General features: G+C 59.5%; 1 protein-coding gene across 1 annotated transcript; it reads left to right on the top strand.

The window, feature by feature from the left end:
* Positions 1-3,876: 3,876 nt before the first annotated feature.
* On the top strand, positions 3,877-12,849 carry TMIE (transmembrane inner ear). Its single transcript, XM_066350982.1, has 4 exons — positions 3,877-4,287; positions 7,423-7,540; positions 11,070-11,219; positions 11,484-12,849. Exons 1-4 carry the CDS (start codon positions 4,192-4,194, stop codon positions 11,567-11,569), a joined length of 450 nt encoding a protein of 149 aa, XP_066207079.1. The 5' UTR covers positions 3,877-4,191; the 3' UTR covers positions 11,570-12,849.
* Positions 12,850-13,912: the final 1,063 nt, after the last annotated feature.

Genomic DNA, 13,912 nt, shown 5'->3' with positions numbered 1-13,912 from the left:
TAGGCAGGAGGGATCAGATCTTAGGCTGTGTGACTATGACAGCCCTTCCCCTCTCAGCCTCAGTTTCCTCATCTGTGCCTGTAGCCAAGGGAAGACAGTGCTGCTTGGGCTAAAGCAGGAAGGGAAGGGCCCCACCCACTTCCTCCCCAGAGTCCAGACTTCCTGTTCAGCCACATCTTGGGGAATTGGAAGAGAGGGGGCTAGTATTCGCTCACCCATTCCCCACTCACTGGGTGACATTGCAAAATCCAGTTTTATCGTCTGCCAGATGAGGCAAGGCCTGCCCAGCCTCTCTCCCAGCTCTTCCCTGACTTGGAGCCAGGTAATATGTAGTGCCCTGGGTAGTGCCCCGGGTAGTGCCCAAAGGACAGCCTCCACTGGGTCCACCTATCCTTGGCTACCTGCAACACAGCCAAGGGCCCTTGTCCAATCCCCCACACCCCCACACCCCCTGCCCGCATATACGATAAAACAGTAATGTGGGGCGTGTACAATCTGTGTGTGACACACAGACTCATCTACTGTTGAACCTACTGGCAGGGCCTGCATGTTGCACAACTCAGGTGGCAGCCCTGAACATGGGCACATGTATGCAGACCATTCGCCCATACGACACATGGACACAGACTCCATGGAATGCACACCGAGACTCACAACCAGACACACACACAGGCAAGGGCAAAGGGCACGTGTGCTCTTGTATATACACATGCCTTGGGACACAAGTGCATGCTTATGCACACACAGGTATCACCCAGGCCCAACCAGCCCCAGAGCTATTCTGGGCCGGGCCTGAGGCCAGCAGAGTCAGACACTGCCAGCTCCCAGCAGGCCAGCGGCTTGTCGTGGGCCTAGGCTGCCCAGCCCCCACCCCCAGCCCATGCTAAGTTCAAGATGCCCCAGGTCCCAGCCTGACTCTGACTGGGGGATCGCTGCTTCCTACCCCCTGACCTCCCAGAGCTAAACCTTGGGGTTTCAGGCTTCAGGAGAGAGCTCTCCACAATGTCCCCTGGCCACAGCTGACAGACTGCTCATGACTTCCAACCCCGAGGCCCCGGAAGCTGCACTGGGTTCTTGCAGGAAACCCACAGGAGCTAAACATAGTGCACAAGGGGCAAACAGGGCTCTGCAGGCCAGCATTCAGGCCACCAGGCATGGAGGGGACACTGACTTCCAGGGAAGTCAGGCTGGGGGGCCTGGGGGTCCAGAAGTCCCAACTATCCCAGACCTAATGGGCCCAACAGGGGGCAAAGAGATATGGAAACTTGCTGAGAAGTAGAAACAGCACTGGACAGTGGGCAGAGAGCCCTGGGCGAGGGGCTGAAGATGGAGTTTGAGGCTCCCATTCCTGAGTGTCTACAGGCAGGGCACAGCCCCTATCTGGGCCTCATTTCTTCGTGAGCAAACGGGGAAAGAATAAAAAGATGAATAAAGCTTTTAGCTGTTCCTCTCAACATGGTGTTCACTATGGAGAACTGGAAAGAAGGCTAATGTTCGACAGCAGGGTGATTGAACAAGATGTTGGGTTTCCCTACAGTGGAATGCCACACTGCCTTTAGCAACAGTGACAACAACAGTGGTAATGACTAGCATTTACTGCAGGCTTGTGATGTGCAGCTGCCAGGATACTGTAGTCAGCCCCATTGTACAGAGGACAGATTGAGCTCAGAGAGGGTAAGGAGCCCACTGGGAGCACACAGCTGTCAGTATGATTGTGCCCCACAAGACTGAGTTCTAAGCATTAAAGCACTAAACACTTTAGAAGTTATAAAGCTACACATTTACAAGAAACATCATTTCAAAGTTTAATTACTTAAATTTTCTCTATGGTAATTTAGTGAATTTGGGATAACTTTAATTTTTTTTTTCCATTCAACTTTTGCCACCTTCAGAGGGCAAGAAAGGACAGTTGAATAATAAAACTTTCACATGGTGCTTCTTATAAATTTGTAGCTTTATACTTCTGAGGTCATTAAAGCTTAAAACTGCACTGAGACTTTCAGAATACCTGGTTATTTTAAGTCATTTTGAGTTGAAGCCTGTGTGATAGTATTTGATGGTGCTTTGGGGTTGGGGGTAGGGGAAATCTGGGGTGCTGGTGTTGAGTAAAAAGCCCTGGGGAAAAGGTATGTGATAACTAGCCTACAGTGAGGTCTCAGCTACAGAGCAGTGGAGCCCACTGGGAGCAGTGGCCAGCTCAGAGGACAATGGGGACACACATGATTGTATTCCCTTTCGATTTCTTCATTGGGCTTGCCCTGCTTCTTGAATAGAAAGGTGATGAACTTTACAGGAAACAGTGACACCCTTCCCCTCCTGGGCTGAGCCGCCCTATCAGGGTGCAGTCAGCAGCCACATAATTGTTAGCTCGTATAACGTATAACCCTCCCTCAGCCCGGTGGTGATAGTCTTGTGCTCTCCACCTCAAGATGAGAAAATCAAAGTACAGAAGAGTAATGGTTTGCCCAAGGCCACTGTTAGCTTCACCCACCCCAGCCGGGTCCAGCCAAGTTCTCTCTGACCCCACATCCCAAGGTGACCCCATGTTCCTGGCTGGTCAGTGTGGTTTTCCCTAGCCTGACCCATGACAGATGGCATGAGGAGGTGGAGCATGGATGGAGAACTGAGGCAGGTGATTTAGGAATTCCCGTTTGCCTGGCCAGGGCAAGCCTGGGCAGGGGGTGGGGGGCAGCCCACCCAGTCCCCCAGACTTTGGCACACATTGTGGAGGGCTCCTTGAGAGGTCCCTTGGGCCAGCCATGCTCTGTCAGTGGCTCTTTGGCTTTCCTGCTTGCCCTGTCGTCTTCTAGTCCTGACACCTGTGAGTGTCGCAGGCCGGCCCTCTGCCCTCTGCTGCAGCCTGCCTTGGTGCTTGCTCATCTACAACACCTCCCAGCAAGAGCCCCACAGGCTCTGGATCTATGGGGTCCCCAGCTCTGAGCTTGTCTCCACTGGTGTTCTTGGTGATGAGGAATGCAGGGGTTCAACACCTGAGCTGCTTTCTCCAGCACTCAGCAGCCAGATTAATAATAATGGAGGGAGGGGGGAGGAGGGGGAGGGAGGGAGGGAGGGAGGGGGGAGGGAGGGAGGGGGGGGAAAGAAGGAAGGAAGGAAGGAAGGAAGGAAGGAAGGAAGGAAGGAAGGAAGGAAGGAAGGAAGGAGAAAGCAAGGAAGGAGGGAGGGGGGAGGGAGGGAGGGAGGAAGGAAGGAAGGAAGGGAGGGAGGAAGGAAGGAAGGAGAAAGCAAGGAGGGAGGGAGGGAGGGAGGAAGAAGAATGAAGCAGAAGGGTCCCCCCAGCAGGCTGCGGCACCCCCAAAGTCCTCCCAGGTCTCCCAGCCCCCCAGAGTTCCCCTCCCTCCTTCTCTCCATCCCTGCTGTCAAGGTTCACCCTGGGGTCAGGATCCGAGTGAGCTGTGGGCCAGGTCCAGTGTGAGGTCAGGGTTGAGGCTCAGGCTTTGGCGGAGGCTGAGGGTCAGCCAGAGTCAGCCCTTCCAAGGGAGCCTACCCTGTCCTGCTGGCTACAGATGCTGACTCTCTCCGGAACCTTCCACGGCACCTGCAGCCAGCCGGCAGCTCTGGCCATACTATCCCCTGCTCCCCATCCGCCACCCCCAGCTTTGGTGTCCAGGGTGACCAGAGCCGGCTCTGGGCAGAAAGCCAGCCCAGAGAGTCCGGGACTTCCCTAAGTGCCTGTCGCCATGACAACCTGCCTGCCCTGTCCCCCTCCACCTAGGCCCAGTACAATTTCTCAAACTCAGAATGTCAAAATGGGAAGGGCCTCCTAGATCAGCAGACCCCAGCCCCTCCCCTTCTCCCAGACGGAGAAACTGAGGCCCGGTGGGGAAAGGAGGGTGGGACCTGTTGTTCAAACCTGACCCCAGCTCGTCCTCCCTCTCACCCACTCCCACCCCAGGTCGGTCCAAGTCGGGGGTCGGGGTGGGGGAGGGGAGTCTGGAGCCCGATCCTCCCGGAGGGGGCCGGTCCTCCACCCGCGCTGAAGTGGCGGCGGGCGGCACAGCAACCAGACACCCACGATGAGTAAGTGATACCCACTCGCAGCCTGCGACCAGATCGCCACCGTAGAGCGCCAGCTGGCCAGGGGGCAGTCCCTGGGCACCGCTGGGCATCGCTGGGCATCGCTGGGCTGCTGGACCTGCGGACCCGAGCGGCGGCGGCGGCGGCGGCGCGAAGATGGCGGGGCGGCGGCGGGGCGCGGGGCCCCTCTGGGCGCTGGGCGGCGCTGCGCTGGGGGTCTGCCTCGCGGGGGTCGCCGGGCAGCTGGTGGAGGTGAGGCCTGGCGGCGTGAGGGGGCTCAGAGGGACCGACCGTCACCGTCCAGGCAGAGGATGGGGTGGCTGGGGGGGTGCCTTTCTGACCCGGAGCTGCCTTTCCTTCCCTCTTGCCCTGGGAGACCTGGCGTAATGGCGCGACACTGCCCTGCCCCGCAGGCTTCCAGGCTGTGCGGGAAACAGGCCCTCATCTAAGGTCCTTGGCCTGATGGAAGGACACAGCCCCTGATCTCAGGGGCATTCGTGTGACGGAGACTCATCCTGATCTGGTCTTGAGGATTCCCTGTCTGATTGGGAGATACAGCCGTGTCCAGTCGGCAGGAGTCACTCAGGGTCTCCCCTTCTAGTCTTCCCGTCTGACGGAGGCCCTGGACAGAGGGAGGGGGAATAGTCCTTCGTTTCGCTGACCTCTAGTCTGATAGGGGAGATTATTCCCTGATCTTAGGTGGAGGAAACAGCTTCTGCCTCCAAAGACTGTCCAGGGTCCCCTAGACACAGCCGTGGGAAGGTGAGGGCATTCCAGGCTGGAGGCTGGGGACAGAAGGGTGAGGAGACCCTTTATAGAGCAACCACATGTTGGCTTCAGCTGCGTGCGGCGGAGCATTTGGCCCTGGAGGGAAGGGGCAGGCCAGGCAGGACCCAGGGCCTTGGTCCTGGTGACAGTGGGGAGCTAGCAGAGGCTTCTAGCAGGGAAAAATCGCGATGAGCCCTGGTCTGGACGGAAGAGAACAAATTGGAAAATGGCATGTAGTTGGGGGAACTGGGAGGATCTGCTGAGGGTATCCAGGAGGAGGTGAGAAAGATGGCTGGGTGGCCGGCCAGGAGGGGCCGGGAGCGGCAGGGTGGGGCCCGTCTGTGTACCCCATTGCTGCCGAACCAGGAAGGAGCGCCAGAGGCAGGCCCGACCCAGGATTCTGAAACATGAGGCCAAGAGGAAGGACCAGGGAGGAGTGTGGGAACGGAGCCCATACTGGCAGAGTGTAGAGAGAGCAGGGAGGCACCCAGGAGACCCCTGAAGGGGCAGGTGCTAGGGAACAGGATGAGAGAGGGAGAAGAGAGCCTTATCCCGAGGGCCTGAGGGGACGCAGATGTGAACTGAAGGGTCTCAGGGACATGGGTGGGGACATCCTGGAGCCGGAAGCTAGCCTGTGCCTACTGCTGACAGGGGGTGTGATCAGAGGGCTGGGCTGGAATCGGATGTCAGCTCCAGTGTCCCTGTAAGGGGAGCCGGGCTGGCTTGAGCTGCATGGAGTGTATTTGGGTCCCTCACTGGCTGTCCTGAGGCCTCAGATGCAGAATTGAGCTGGGGGGTGGGGTGGGGGGGGTGTCAATCTGAGCCAAGGACTCTTCCCCAGCCCCCAGGAGCACTTCTGTCCCCAGCTCATTAAGGGAAATTGCATCTGGAGTCCATCTACCTGCCATCTGCCTACAGCCTGATCTGAGGGGAGGCCGAGCCCGGGGGATCCAGGGAAGCAGCAGAAAGACGGGCGTGGCTGGTCTGTGCACGGCACCACCCGCCCCAGCCCTACCGCCTTCACCCCTACGGGCTGTGAGGCTCTGATGGGGACCAGGGCCTTCGAACTTCAGAGTTCATACCTCCAGCAGTGCCCACCACAAGGAAATGCCAAAATACTACGTGTGACCCTCCGCCCAAGACCCCACCACTGCCCAGCCCCTGGCCCTGACATCACCCAGGTGTCCTACAAGCATGTGTATGCCCAACCCCACGTGTGCCCCACTCCGCACAGGTACCCTGACCCCACACCTGTGCCTGACCTTACATCCATGTGGTATTCACCCCAGTCCACCCCGGTGAAGAGAAAAGAGCTGGGAGTCGTGGAGCAGTCCTGGCACTAAGGTCCTCTGGGTTCCCAGGGGCATCTGCTGGTCACCTTCACATTGCTGAAGGGTGTTCATTAGATGAGGACGCACCAGGCTGTGGGAGGAACCCAGTCCGTGCCTGTGCCCCAGGGGGAAGGACGGGGTGGAGGGCGGCTCTGGGCTGCCTTTCCTCCCCAGAGAGCCGGAGAGGCTTCTCAGGAGTGTCCTTGTTTGGTTAATCAGAGCACATGTGGCACAGGTGTCCCGGGGTCCTCTCTCGTTCTGAGCACTAACTCCCATCCATACCCTGTCAGCCCCACAGATCAGGAACAGGTCTTGCTCAGACCCCCCCCGCCCTGAGCAGGGCTGGGCCCACTCAGGCCCCAGAGCAAAGCCATGTACACTTAGAACCCCCAGGGAAGGGCCATGTCTTCTTCAGTCCCCCAGGGCAGACCCATGTCCCCTAGAGACCTCCAGGACAGGGTCATGTCCCCTCCGTCCCCCAGGGTAAGGTCATTACACTCAGATACCGCAGGGCAAGTCCCCTCAGTGTCCCCTCAGTCCTCCAAGGTAGAGCGTGTCTCCTAGACCCCTAAATATGGGCCGTGTCCCCCTCAAGCCCCCAGTGCAGCTGGGTCTGGATGGGAAGGTGGGAGGCACCTGGCTCTGCTCTGCTCAATTTGCTCCAGCTGTGCTTATAGCTTCTGGCCTCCAGGTGTCGCTGCTAAATCATTTATCTGGTCCAGTCCTGTAAGGACTGTCCTTAGCCTTCTAGTCAGAGGAAGTGACTCTGGTAGGGTAGGCGAGTGTTGGTGTCACCTGGTGCGGGTCTGGGCCAGGCGGCAGAGTCATGGGCCCTGACTCCAGCCCCACCCCCCACCCTACACTGGGGATACAGGCGAGCCAAGTCCGGAGGGCAGCACAGACTTTGCCTTGCCTCTGGCCTTGGTCCTGAGTCCCCACCGCCTGCGGGGGCCCAAGGCTGGAGCAGGAGGAAAGTTCTATAGGCTGCCTGATGGGCCTTGGGCCTGATGAGGACAGACCATCCCCTCTGCCCCTTTGGGCCTTTGGTTTCCCCAAGTACCGACCACCCTTGCACCCCAAGTCCCAGCTCCATGTTTCTGAGGCTCTGCTATTTTCTCATTCTAAATAGTGAGGCCTAGTCTAGGGCATTAGTTGTGAAAGTCGAAGACAGCTGGTTCTGGGAGATTCTGAAACGCTTGCGCTGAGTATTTGCTGAGACCTGGGCCTCTCCCGGCCCAGTCCCACCCCGGCTGCTGCCTGGCTCACGCCCCGCTCTCCCCCTCCACAGCCGAGCACAGCGCCGCCCAAGCCCAAGCCGCCCCCGCTGACGAAGGAGACGGTGGTGTTCTGGGATATGCGCCTGTGGCACGTGGTGGGCATCTTCTCTCTCTTCGTGTTGTCCATCAGTGAGTAGCCGCTCCCTGCCCTCCCCAGACTGCCGCAGAGGGAGCGCGGAGCCCCCACCCCCCAGCACCACCCCCAGGGGCTCAGAGCAGCAATTCCGGGCAGTGCAAGCAGGTCAGGCGCCCGCAGGAGGCCTGCTGTGGTTTCTGGCACCTCCCGATCCACACAAAGTCCCTGTGGAGGGCTGACAGGCCCGTGGTGACCTGAAGTATTCTGCCCGACCGGGGATGCAGCCACATGGCAATTACGGTAATTACAGGGGACTCCATGAACCAGGACGAGGACGTGTCATTTTTCCCGATGGCAGGCCTCTTGATGCTTTTCCTGCAGTTTGGCCCAGCTTAAAGGGCCCACCCCCAGGGGCCCAGCAAGGCCACCCTGGCCGCAGCTCAGCCCAGAAGCTCCCCAGACGCCCTGCAGATGTGCCTCCTGGGCTGCAGACCCTGCCTTGTCAAACACCATGGCCTCGAGTGACTCACACCCCCCTCAATTAAAAGCAGGAGACCCCTTTCTCTCCTGGGACTGGGGGCTGCTTGACACAAAGTCACAACAGAAATGGGCTGGGCAAGCTCCTATCAGCTGGGCTTTGGGGGGAGGGGTCCTGAGTTAAGGGGAGGGGACAGAGAAATGCCAGTCGGGTGGGGGAGGCCACGATGGCAGTCCGAGGAAGGTTCCTACAGGCCAAGGGGAGTGGGGAGCAGTCCTCTGAGGGCACACGGAGGAGGATGAATGGGGTTTCCAGGCTGGAAAGGCACCCCATGTGGATGCAATGGGGTAGGCAGAGGTGAGAGGAACCGGCCTCCATGAAGGTCCCAAGTAAGCCCTCCAGGATGTTTACTGAGTGCAACCTGGATTGGGAGCTGTCCCGGATGGGGTCCCCTGAGAGCAGGCCAACAGCACAGGCCCATCCAGATGTGGGCTCCATGGGAGACAAGGGCTTCTGATGTCCATGTGCGTCTCCTGGCACCAGAAGTGTCCTCCCTGCGAGAAACTGTCCACCCCATCCCCCCACCATTTCTTCGTGACCAGGGTGGGACCGGGATTCGAGCAAGAGGCAGTATTTTGCTTCTAGCCAAGGCTGAGAACCAGTCGGGCTTCTCGGTGGAGGCCCCACACAGAGAGATGTGGCTTCGGCTTCAGTCCCGCTGCCCACGGAGGGGAACAAGCCCCACACCGACAGGCAAGGCTGGGAGGCATCTGCCCTGCTGGGGCCGCAGGAGCCATCTGGGGTGCGGACACGGGGAGCAGCTCTGGGGCACCCCGGGGAGCAGGGGTGAGGGCGCTGAGTGGCCGGGGCCGCAGGAGCCATCTGGGGTGCGGACACGGGGAGCAGCTCTGGGGCACCCCGGGGAGCAGGGGTGAGGGCACTGAGTGGCCTCTGCTGGGCTCTGCTAGGCTCCACACGGTCAAGGTGCCTGGGGCCACACAGAACGTTGTTGTGCCAGACCCAAAGAGGCACCCGGACATCGGTCACACCGACCGACTCCCCCTCCTCACCCCGTTTCCTAGAAAAGGCTCAGGGGCGGTCCTGAAGGCCCCAGAGCAGCAGAGCAGCACTGTGGACCTCCATGCGGGGGCTCTAGGAAACAGGGGTGTACAGCCCGGCCTCCTGAGGGTGGAAACAGCCTTCCTGTCCCCAATCTGCCTGGGCCGAGGAGGTGCTGCTGTGACGGCAGCATCACCCCCGGGCCCTTGTGAAGAGGGCTGGGCTTGGGTGGGATACCTCTGGGGGTCTCCTCCTGCCTGGGCCCTGGAACTCGGTCCAAGGTGTTTTGTTTCTCTCCTTCTTTGAAGAAAAGCAAGCAGGCCGGGCCTGGAGAGGGGGCAGTGTCTGCGCCCTGCCCTGGCCTCCAGCAGCTGCCCTTGGGGCTCCCTTTGAAGCCCGGGCCTCCCAGGGTGGGAGCGGTCCTGTGCAGAGCCCAAGTGTGCGTGGTCCGGAGGAGGTGCCTGGTGTGTGGCTGGAGGAGGGGGCCCAGGCCATGGGGTTGGGTTGCAGGACCAACCTTGGGCATCAGGCGTGCATGGCGAGGTCTGGGGAAGACCAGCACCCATCGCTTTGGATAGGCAAGGCCTTCTGTCTACTCAGGCCTACCGCAGACAGCAGAGTTCACTCAGACCTACTGCTGGGGCCCTCGTGTAGCCCCTCCCCAGAGTATTCCTAGACGCTATTGCCCCCGCCCCCGCCCCATTCACGCATTCAGGAGTCCAATCTTGTCCTCAGCAGCAAAGGCTTTGGGACTATCTCACTCACTCATTCATTCATTCATTCATTATTTTCCCTTTCATTCTGTGAATCTGGGTGAGACTCAGCAGGACCCTATTTGGCTGAAGTTGCACGAGATGACTCCAGAGGGTGCTCCAGCGCAGGCTACGTAGGTCCGATCCGTCTTCCCCAAAATGTGCCCGGCTTCTCCTGCCAGGCCCTCCTGTCCCCAGGAGTCTGCCAAGAAGTCATGTCTGGTCATCTGGTTTATAATAGGAAGCAGTTTCATCCCCTCCCCTGAGGCTGGGACCAAGGTGGTCAGACTGTGGGGGCCTCAGAAAAATAAACTCAGCCCAGCCAGGTCCTGGCAGCCCTGCCCAGCCGTGCCCATCGCCAGGCAGGCCAGCTCCCTGCCCTGGCTCAGCTTGCGTGGGTGCAGCCGCCCTCGGCAGGAAAACCGCTCCTGGAATAACTCTGTCTGAGGTGAACGCCCCAGGGCCGGGTCTGTGTCCTCTCAGCTGTCACAGCCAGGAGGAGCCCCGGCTGGTCCTCAGGGAGGTTGAGGACTCAGCTTGGGGCCGGGTCTGTGTCCTCTCAGCTGTCACAGCCAGGAGGAGCCCCGGCTGGTCCTCAGGGAGGTTGAGGACTCAGCTACGTCCTCCGGTGTCTGAGGCCGCTCTGGCCTGCTCTTAGGAGCCCGGGGAGGAAAACCTAGGACCTACACGAAGCCCAGAGGCCTGGCTCGCCAAGCCGTGGCTTGAATCAAGGTGCAGCCGTCTACCCTGCCTTCCAGGGATGCTCAGTCTAGTCAGAAGGACCCTCAGGACCAGGCCCGGTGCTAAATGAAAATATGAAATCCATTGTTCAAAAATTATTGAGAATTTCATGCCCGGCCTGTGGTGGCTTAGTGGATAGAGACTCGACCTGGAGCACTGAGGTCACCGGTTCAAACCCCGGGCTTTATCAGGTCAAGGCACATATGACAAGTAAGCAATCAACAGCTCAAGTGAAGCAACTACAAGTTGATACTTCTCACTCTTCCCTCCTCTGTAAAACCAATAAATAATATATATTTTAAAAAGTCACTAAGCATCTCAAGACAGTGAGGGCAGAGCATTAAGCCAAGCACCAGGCCCTTCTAAGAGGGGGGCCTTATGAGACTGCAGGGTCCGGCCCTGCTCAGGTGACAGCTTTGAAACCCCAGGGCCTACGGCGCTTTGGTCAAGATGTGAGACACACTAGGTAGAGGAAGGCGTGCCCGAAGGGTGGGCACCTTCCTGGGGGCCTGAGCTCCGGCCCAGGCCAAGCCCGCTCTGTCCTCCCTCCAGTCATCACCCTGTGCTGTGTCTTCAACTGCCGCGTGCCGCGGACCCGCAAGGAGATCGAAGCCCGGTACCTGCAGCGAAAGGCAGCCAAGATGTACACCGACAAGCTGGAGACCGTGCCACCCCTTGAAGAGCTCACAGAAGTCCCCGGAGGTGAGCGGGCCCAGGCCCCCAGCCCCGCTACCGCCCAACCCTGCGGAGCCAGCCGGTTCCTCAGACTGGCCCCCTAGTAGATTTAGGGAGGGGACCCAGCTCTGTCCTTGGACACCAGAGCACAGAAATTGGTCAGAGTGAGGCAGGTAAGACAAGGAGGTATTGTGCAGGAAGGAAGAAGAAAGCGAAGGACTGCAGTGGGAGGCTGTGGTGCGGGCCTTAGGAGGCTGGCTCACTCCTGTCGCATGCCTCTTTACCCCACAGGTGGTAAGAAGAAGAAGAAGAAGGACACTGTGGACACAGTGGCTGTCAAGGTAGAGGAGGACGAGAAGAACGAAGCCAAGAAATGATAGAAATGAGGAGAGCTTCCTGAAGGCGGCAGCAGGGGCTGGCTGGCCCTGGGGCTCAAGTCCTGGCCAAGGGCCAGGCATCTTGGATTCCAAGCTCATCCATGGACCACAGAGGTTGTAGAACATCCTCTCTCCGCTCAGAGGGGGCTGCTGAGGTCCATGGCCAAGTCCTTATGGCCAACCAGGGGCAAGGACAAGACTACAGGTGTCCCACCTCCCAGCCTGGATTCCGCTCCGGATTGTACTCCATCCACACAGCAAAGTTGGTCTAGGACAGTGGTCGGCAAACCGCAGCTCACGAGCCACATGCGGCTCTTTGGCCCCTTGAGTGTGGCTCTTCCACAAAATACCACGTGCGGGCGCTACCTTGATAAGGAATGTACCTACCTATATAGCTTACGTTTAAAAAATTTGGCTCTCAAAAGAAATTTCAATCCTTGTACTGTTGATACTTGGCTCTGTTGACTAATGAGTTTGCCGACCACTGGGCTAGAGCCACTGTCCCTCTGCAGATCCAGAGCAGCCTCAGATACCTGCAGATATGCCTCTGTCCCACCCCTTTGGCCAGAACCAGCAGTGGCTCTAAAGGGGGGATGGGATGTGGTTCACTTCCGGAAAGAGGCGTGAACTGGCTGGATGACCGGAAGCTGTGGCGGCAGGAGGTTTTCAGACGGAGCTAGATAGCAGTCCCGGGGGCGAGGGGTCTGCCCCAGGCCTCGTGGGGGCTCTGGCCCAGTGGAGCAAGCTGAGGTGACCAGAAGCAGAACCTCCGACCCAGCAGTCCAAACTTCTGGCAGTGAGATGTGCTTAGTTTACACATCGTGATGAAGATGAGGCCGCTGGGAGGCCGACAGAGGCCCGGGGCTCGGGGCTCGGGGCTGGGGCTGCAGGGTGGGTCACGGGCATCGAAGGCCGAGGCCAGAGGGCCGGGCGTAAGGGAAGAAGCTGGCACGTGGGCCCCCCCCTTAGGGAGCCAGGGGATATTTGAGATGTCAGGGGGGCCCTTGGGCTGTTCTGTGAGCATCTCCCTTGCTCAACAGTGGGGGGAGGTACCAGGGCCCAAGGGGATCACCGGAGGGGGCAGCTAGGGGTCCTGCCCTTCTCAACAACAGTGCCTAAGAGAAGCTCTGCTGACGGGAAGGCCCAAAGGCCACCGGGGGACAAGCCCCTTGGGATGAGAGACGCACAGAGGGCCTTCCCCATGGCAGCAGACACCAGCTGAGGCGTTCTGACCTTCCTGGGCCCGGAGACTAAGGAGACACCAGCGGTTCCGGAGCCAGGAGAGCTGGTGGCAAAGCTCGTGCCGACCCTGCAGCTGGCAGAGATTTGTAAATAAAGCCGAGAGCCTTCTCATAGCTGAATGATCTGGAGTCAGTGACCCCTCAGGACACCATGTCCCTGGAACATTTATGTGAAGGGCGATGCAGCCACCAGTGATCGGTGGCAGAGGCCAGGCTGAAGTTCCCTCCCCTGACTTTTCTCCAAGCCTGAATTAGGACGAGCTGGAGGGAGAGACGGCGACCAAGGGGCGAAGGGGCAGCTTCGGCCAGCTGGGCCCAGCTGAGACAGGGCATGGAGCCAGGGAGGGAGCTGCCCGCTCTCCACTCCCCTCCACTCCCCCCTCGGCTTTCAATAGCCCTTCGATGGTCTGAGCCCGGTGCTGGGGACATAGAAGAGTCACAACTGGGTCCTGACCAGGAGCAGTGAGGGGACAGAGACTTGTGGCAAAGGTCATTCTAGCCACACAGGCCAGAGCCCTCCTGTGTGGCTGGGCAGCAGAAGCCCAGAGGGGCAGCTTGTAAACCTGGGGGAGTCCAGGCCCAGGCTCCCTGACCTCTGACCTGGGCCTCCACTAGCCCTTTGTGAATAGGCATGGCTGTCGATGGTGAGGATAATTTCTGACCCCGCTGGGCACCTGCCCCAGTCTCCAGGCAGGGGGTGGCCCTGGGAGGTCAGAGTTCACTAGGGTGCTTCAAGTCAGTGACAGGGCGTGTTCTAGCCACTGACCAGGAGATGGTCAAATAGCCTGACCGCCAACAAGGCATCACAGAAAGAACCCACCCAACTCCCTGGCCCAGACGGAACTGTCCCCTCACCCAGCCTCACACCTGCCCTGGCAGCGCCAGCTTCAGCCTGGGCAGCACGTGCTAGGCCCGCCTTCATTTGACCCCAGTGCCAGCACCCCCACTCCCTCCTTCTGCAGGAGTCACCCCCAATCTCCGGCTGGAGGCCGACCCTGGGCCTCTGCACGTTTCAGGGCCCGGAGTCCCCGCCGCCCTGTATCCGGTCAGTCATCTCCCACGCAGGCAGGCCCAGGCAGGAGGGAGCACGGGGAGGAGAACT

Source organism: Saccopteryx leptura, chromosome 10 (assembly GCF_036850995.1).
Source record: "Saccopteryx leptura isolate mSacLep1 chromosome 10, mSacLep1_pri_phased_curated, whole genome shotgun sequence".
Lineage (NCBI taxonomy): Eukaryota > Metazoa > Chordata > Mammalia > Chiroptera > Emballonuridae > Saccopteryx > Saccopteryx leptura.
The sequence above is the reverse complement of the archived record's forward strand: the minus strand, read 5'-3'. Positions and strand labels throughout refer to the sequence as shown.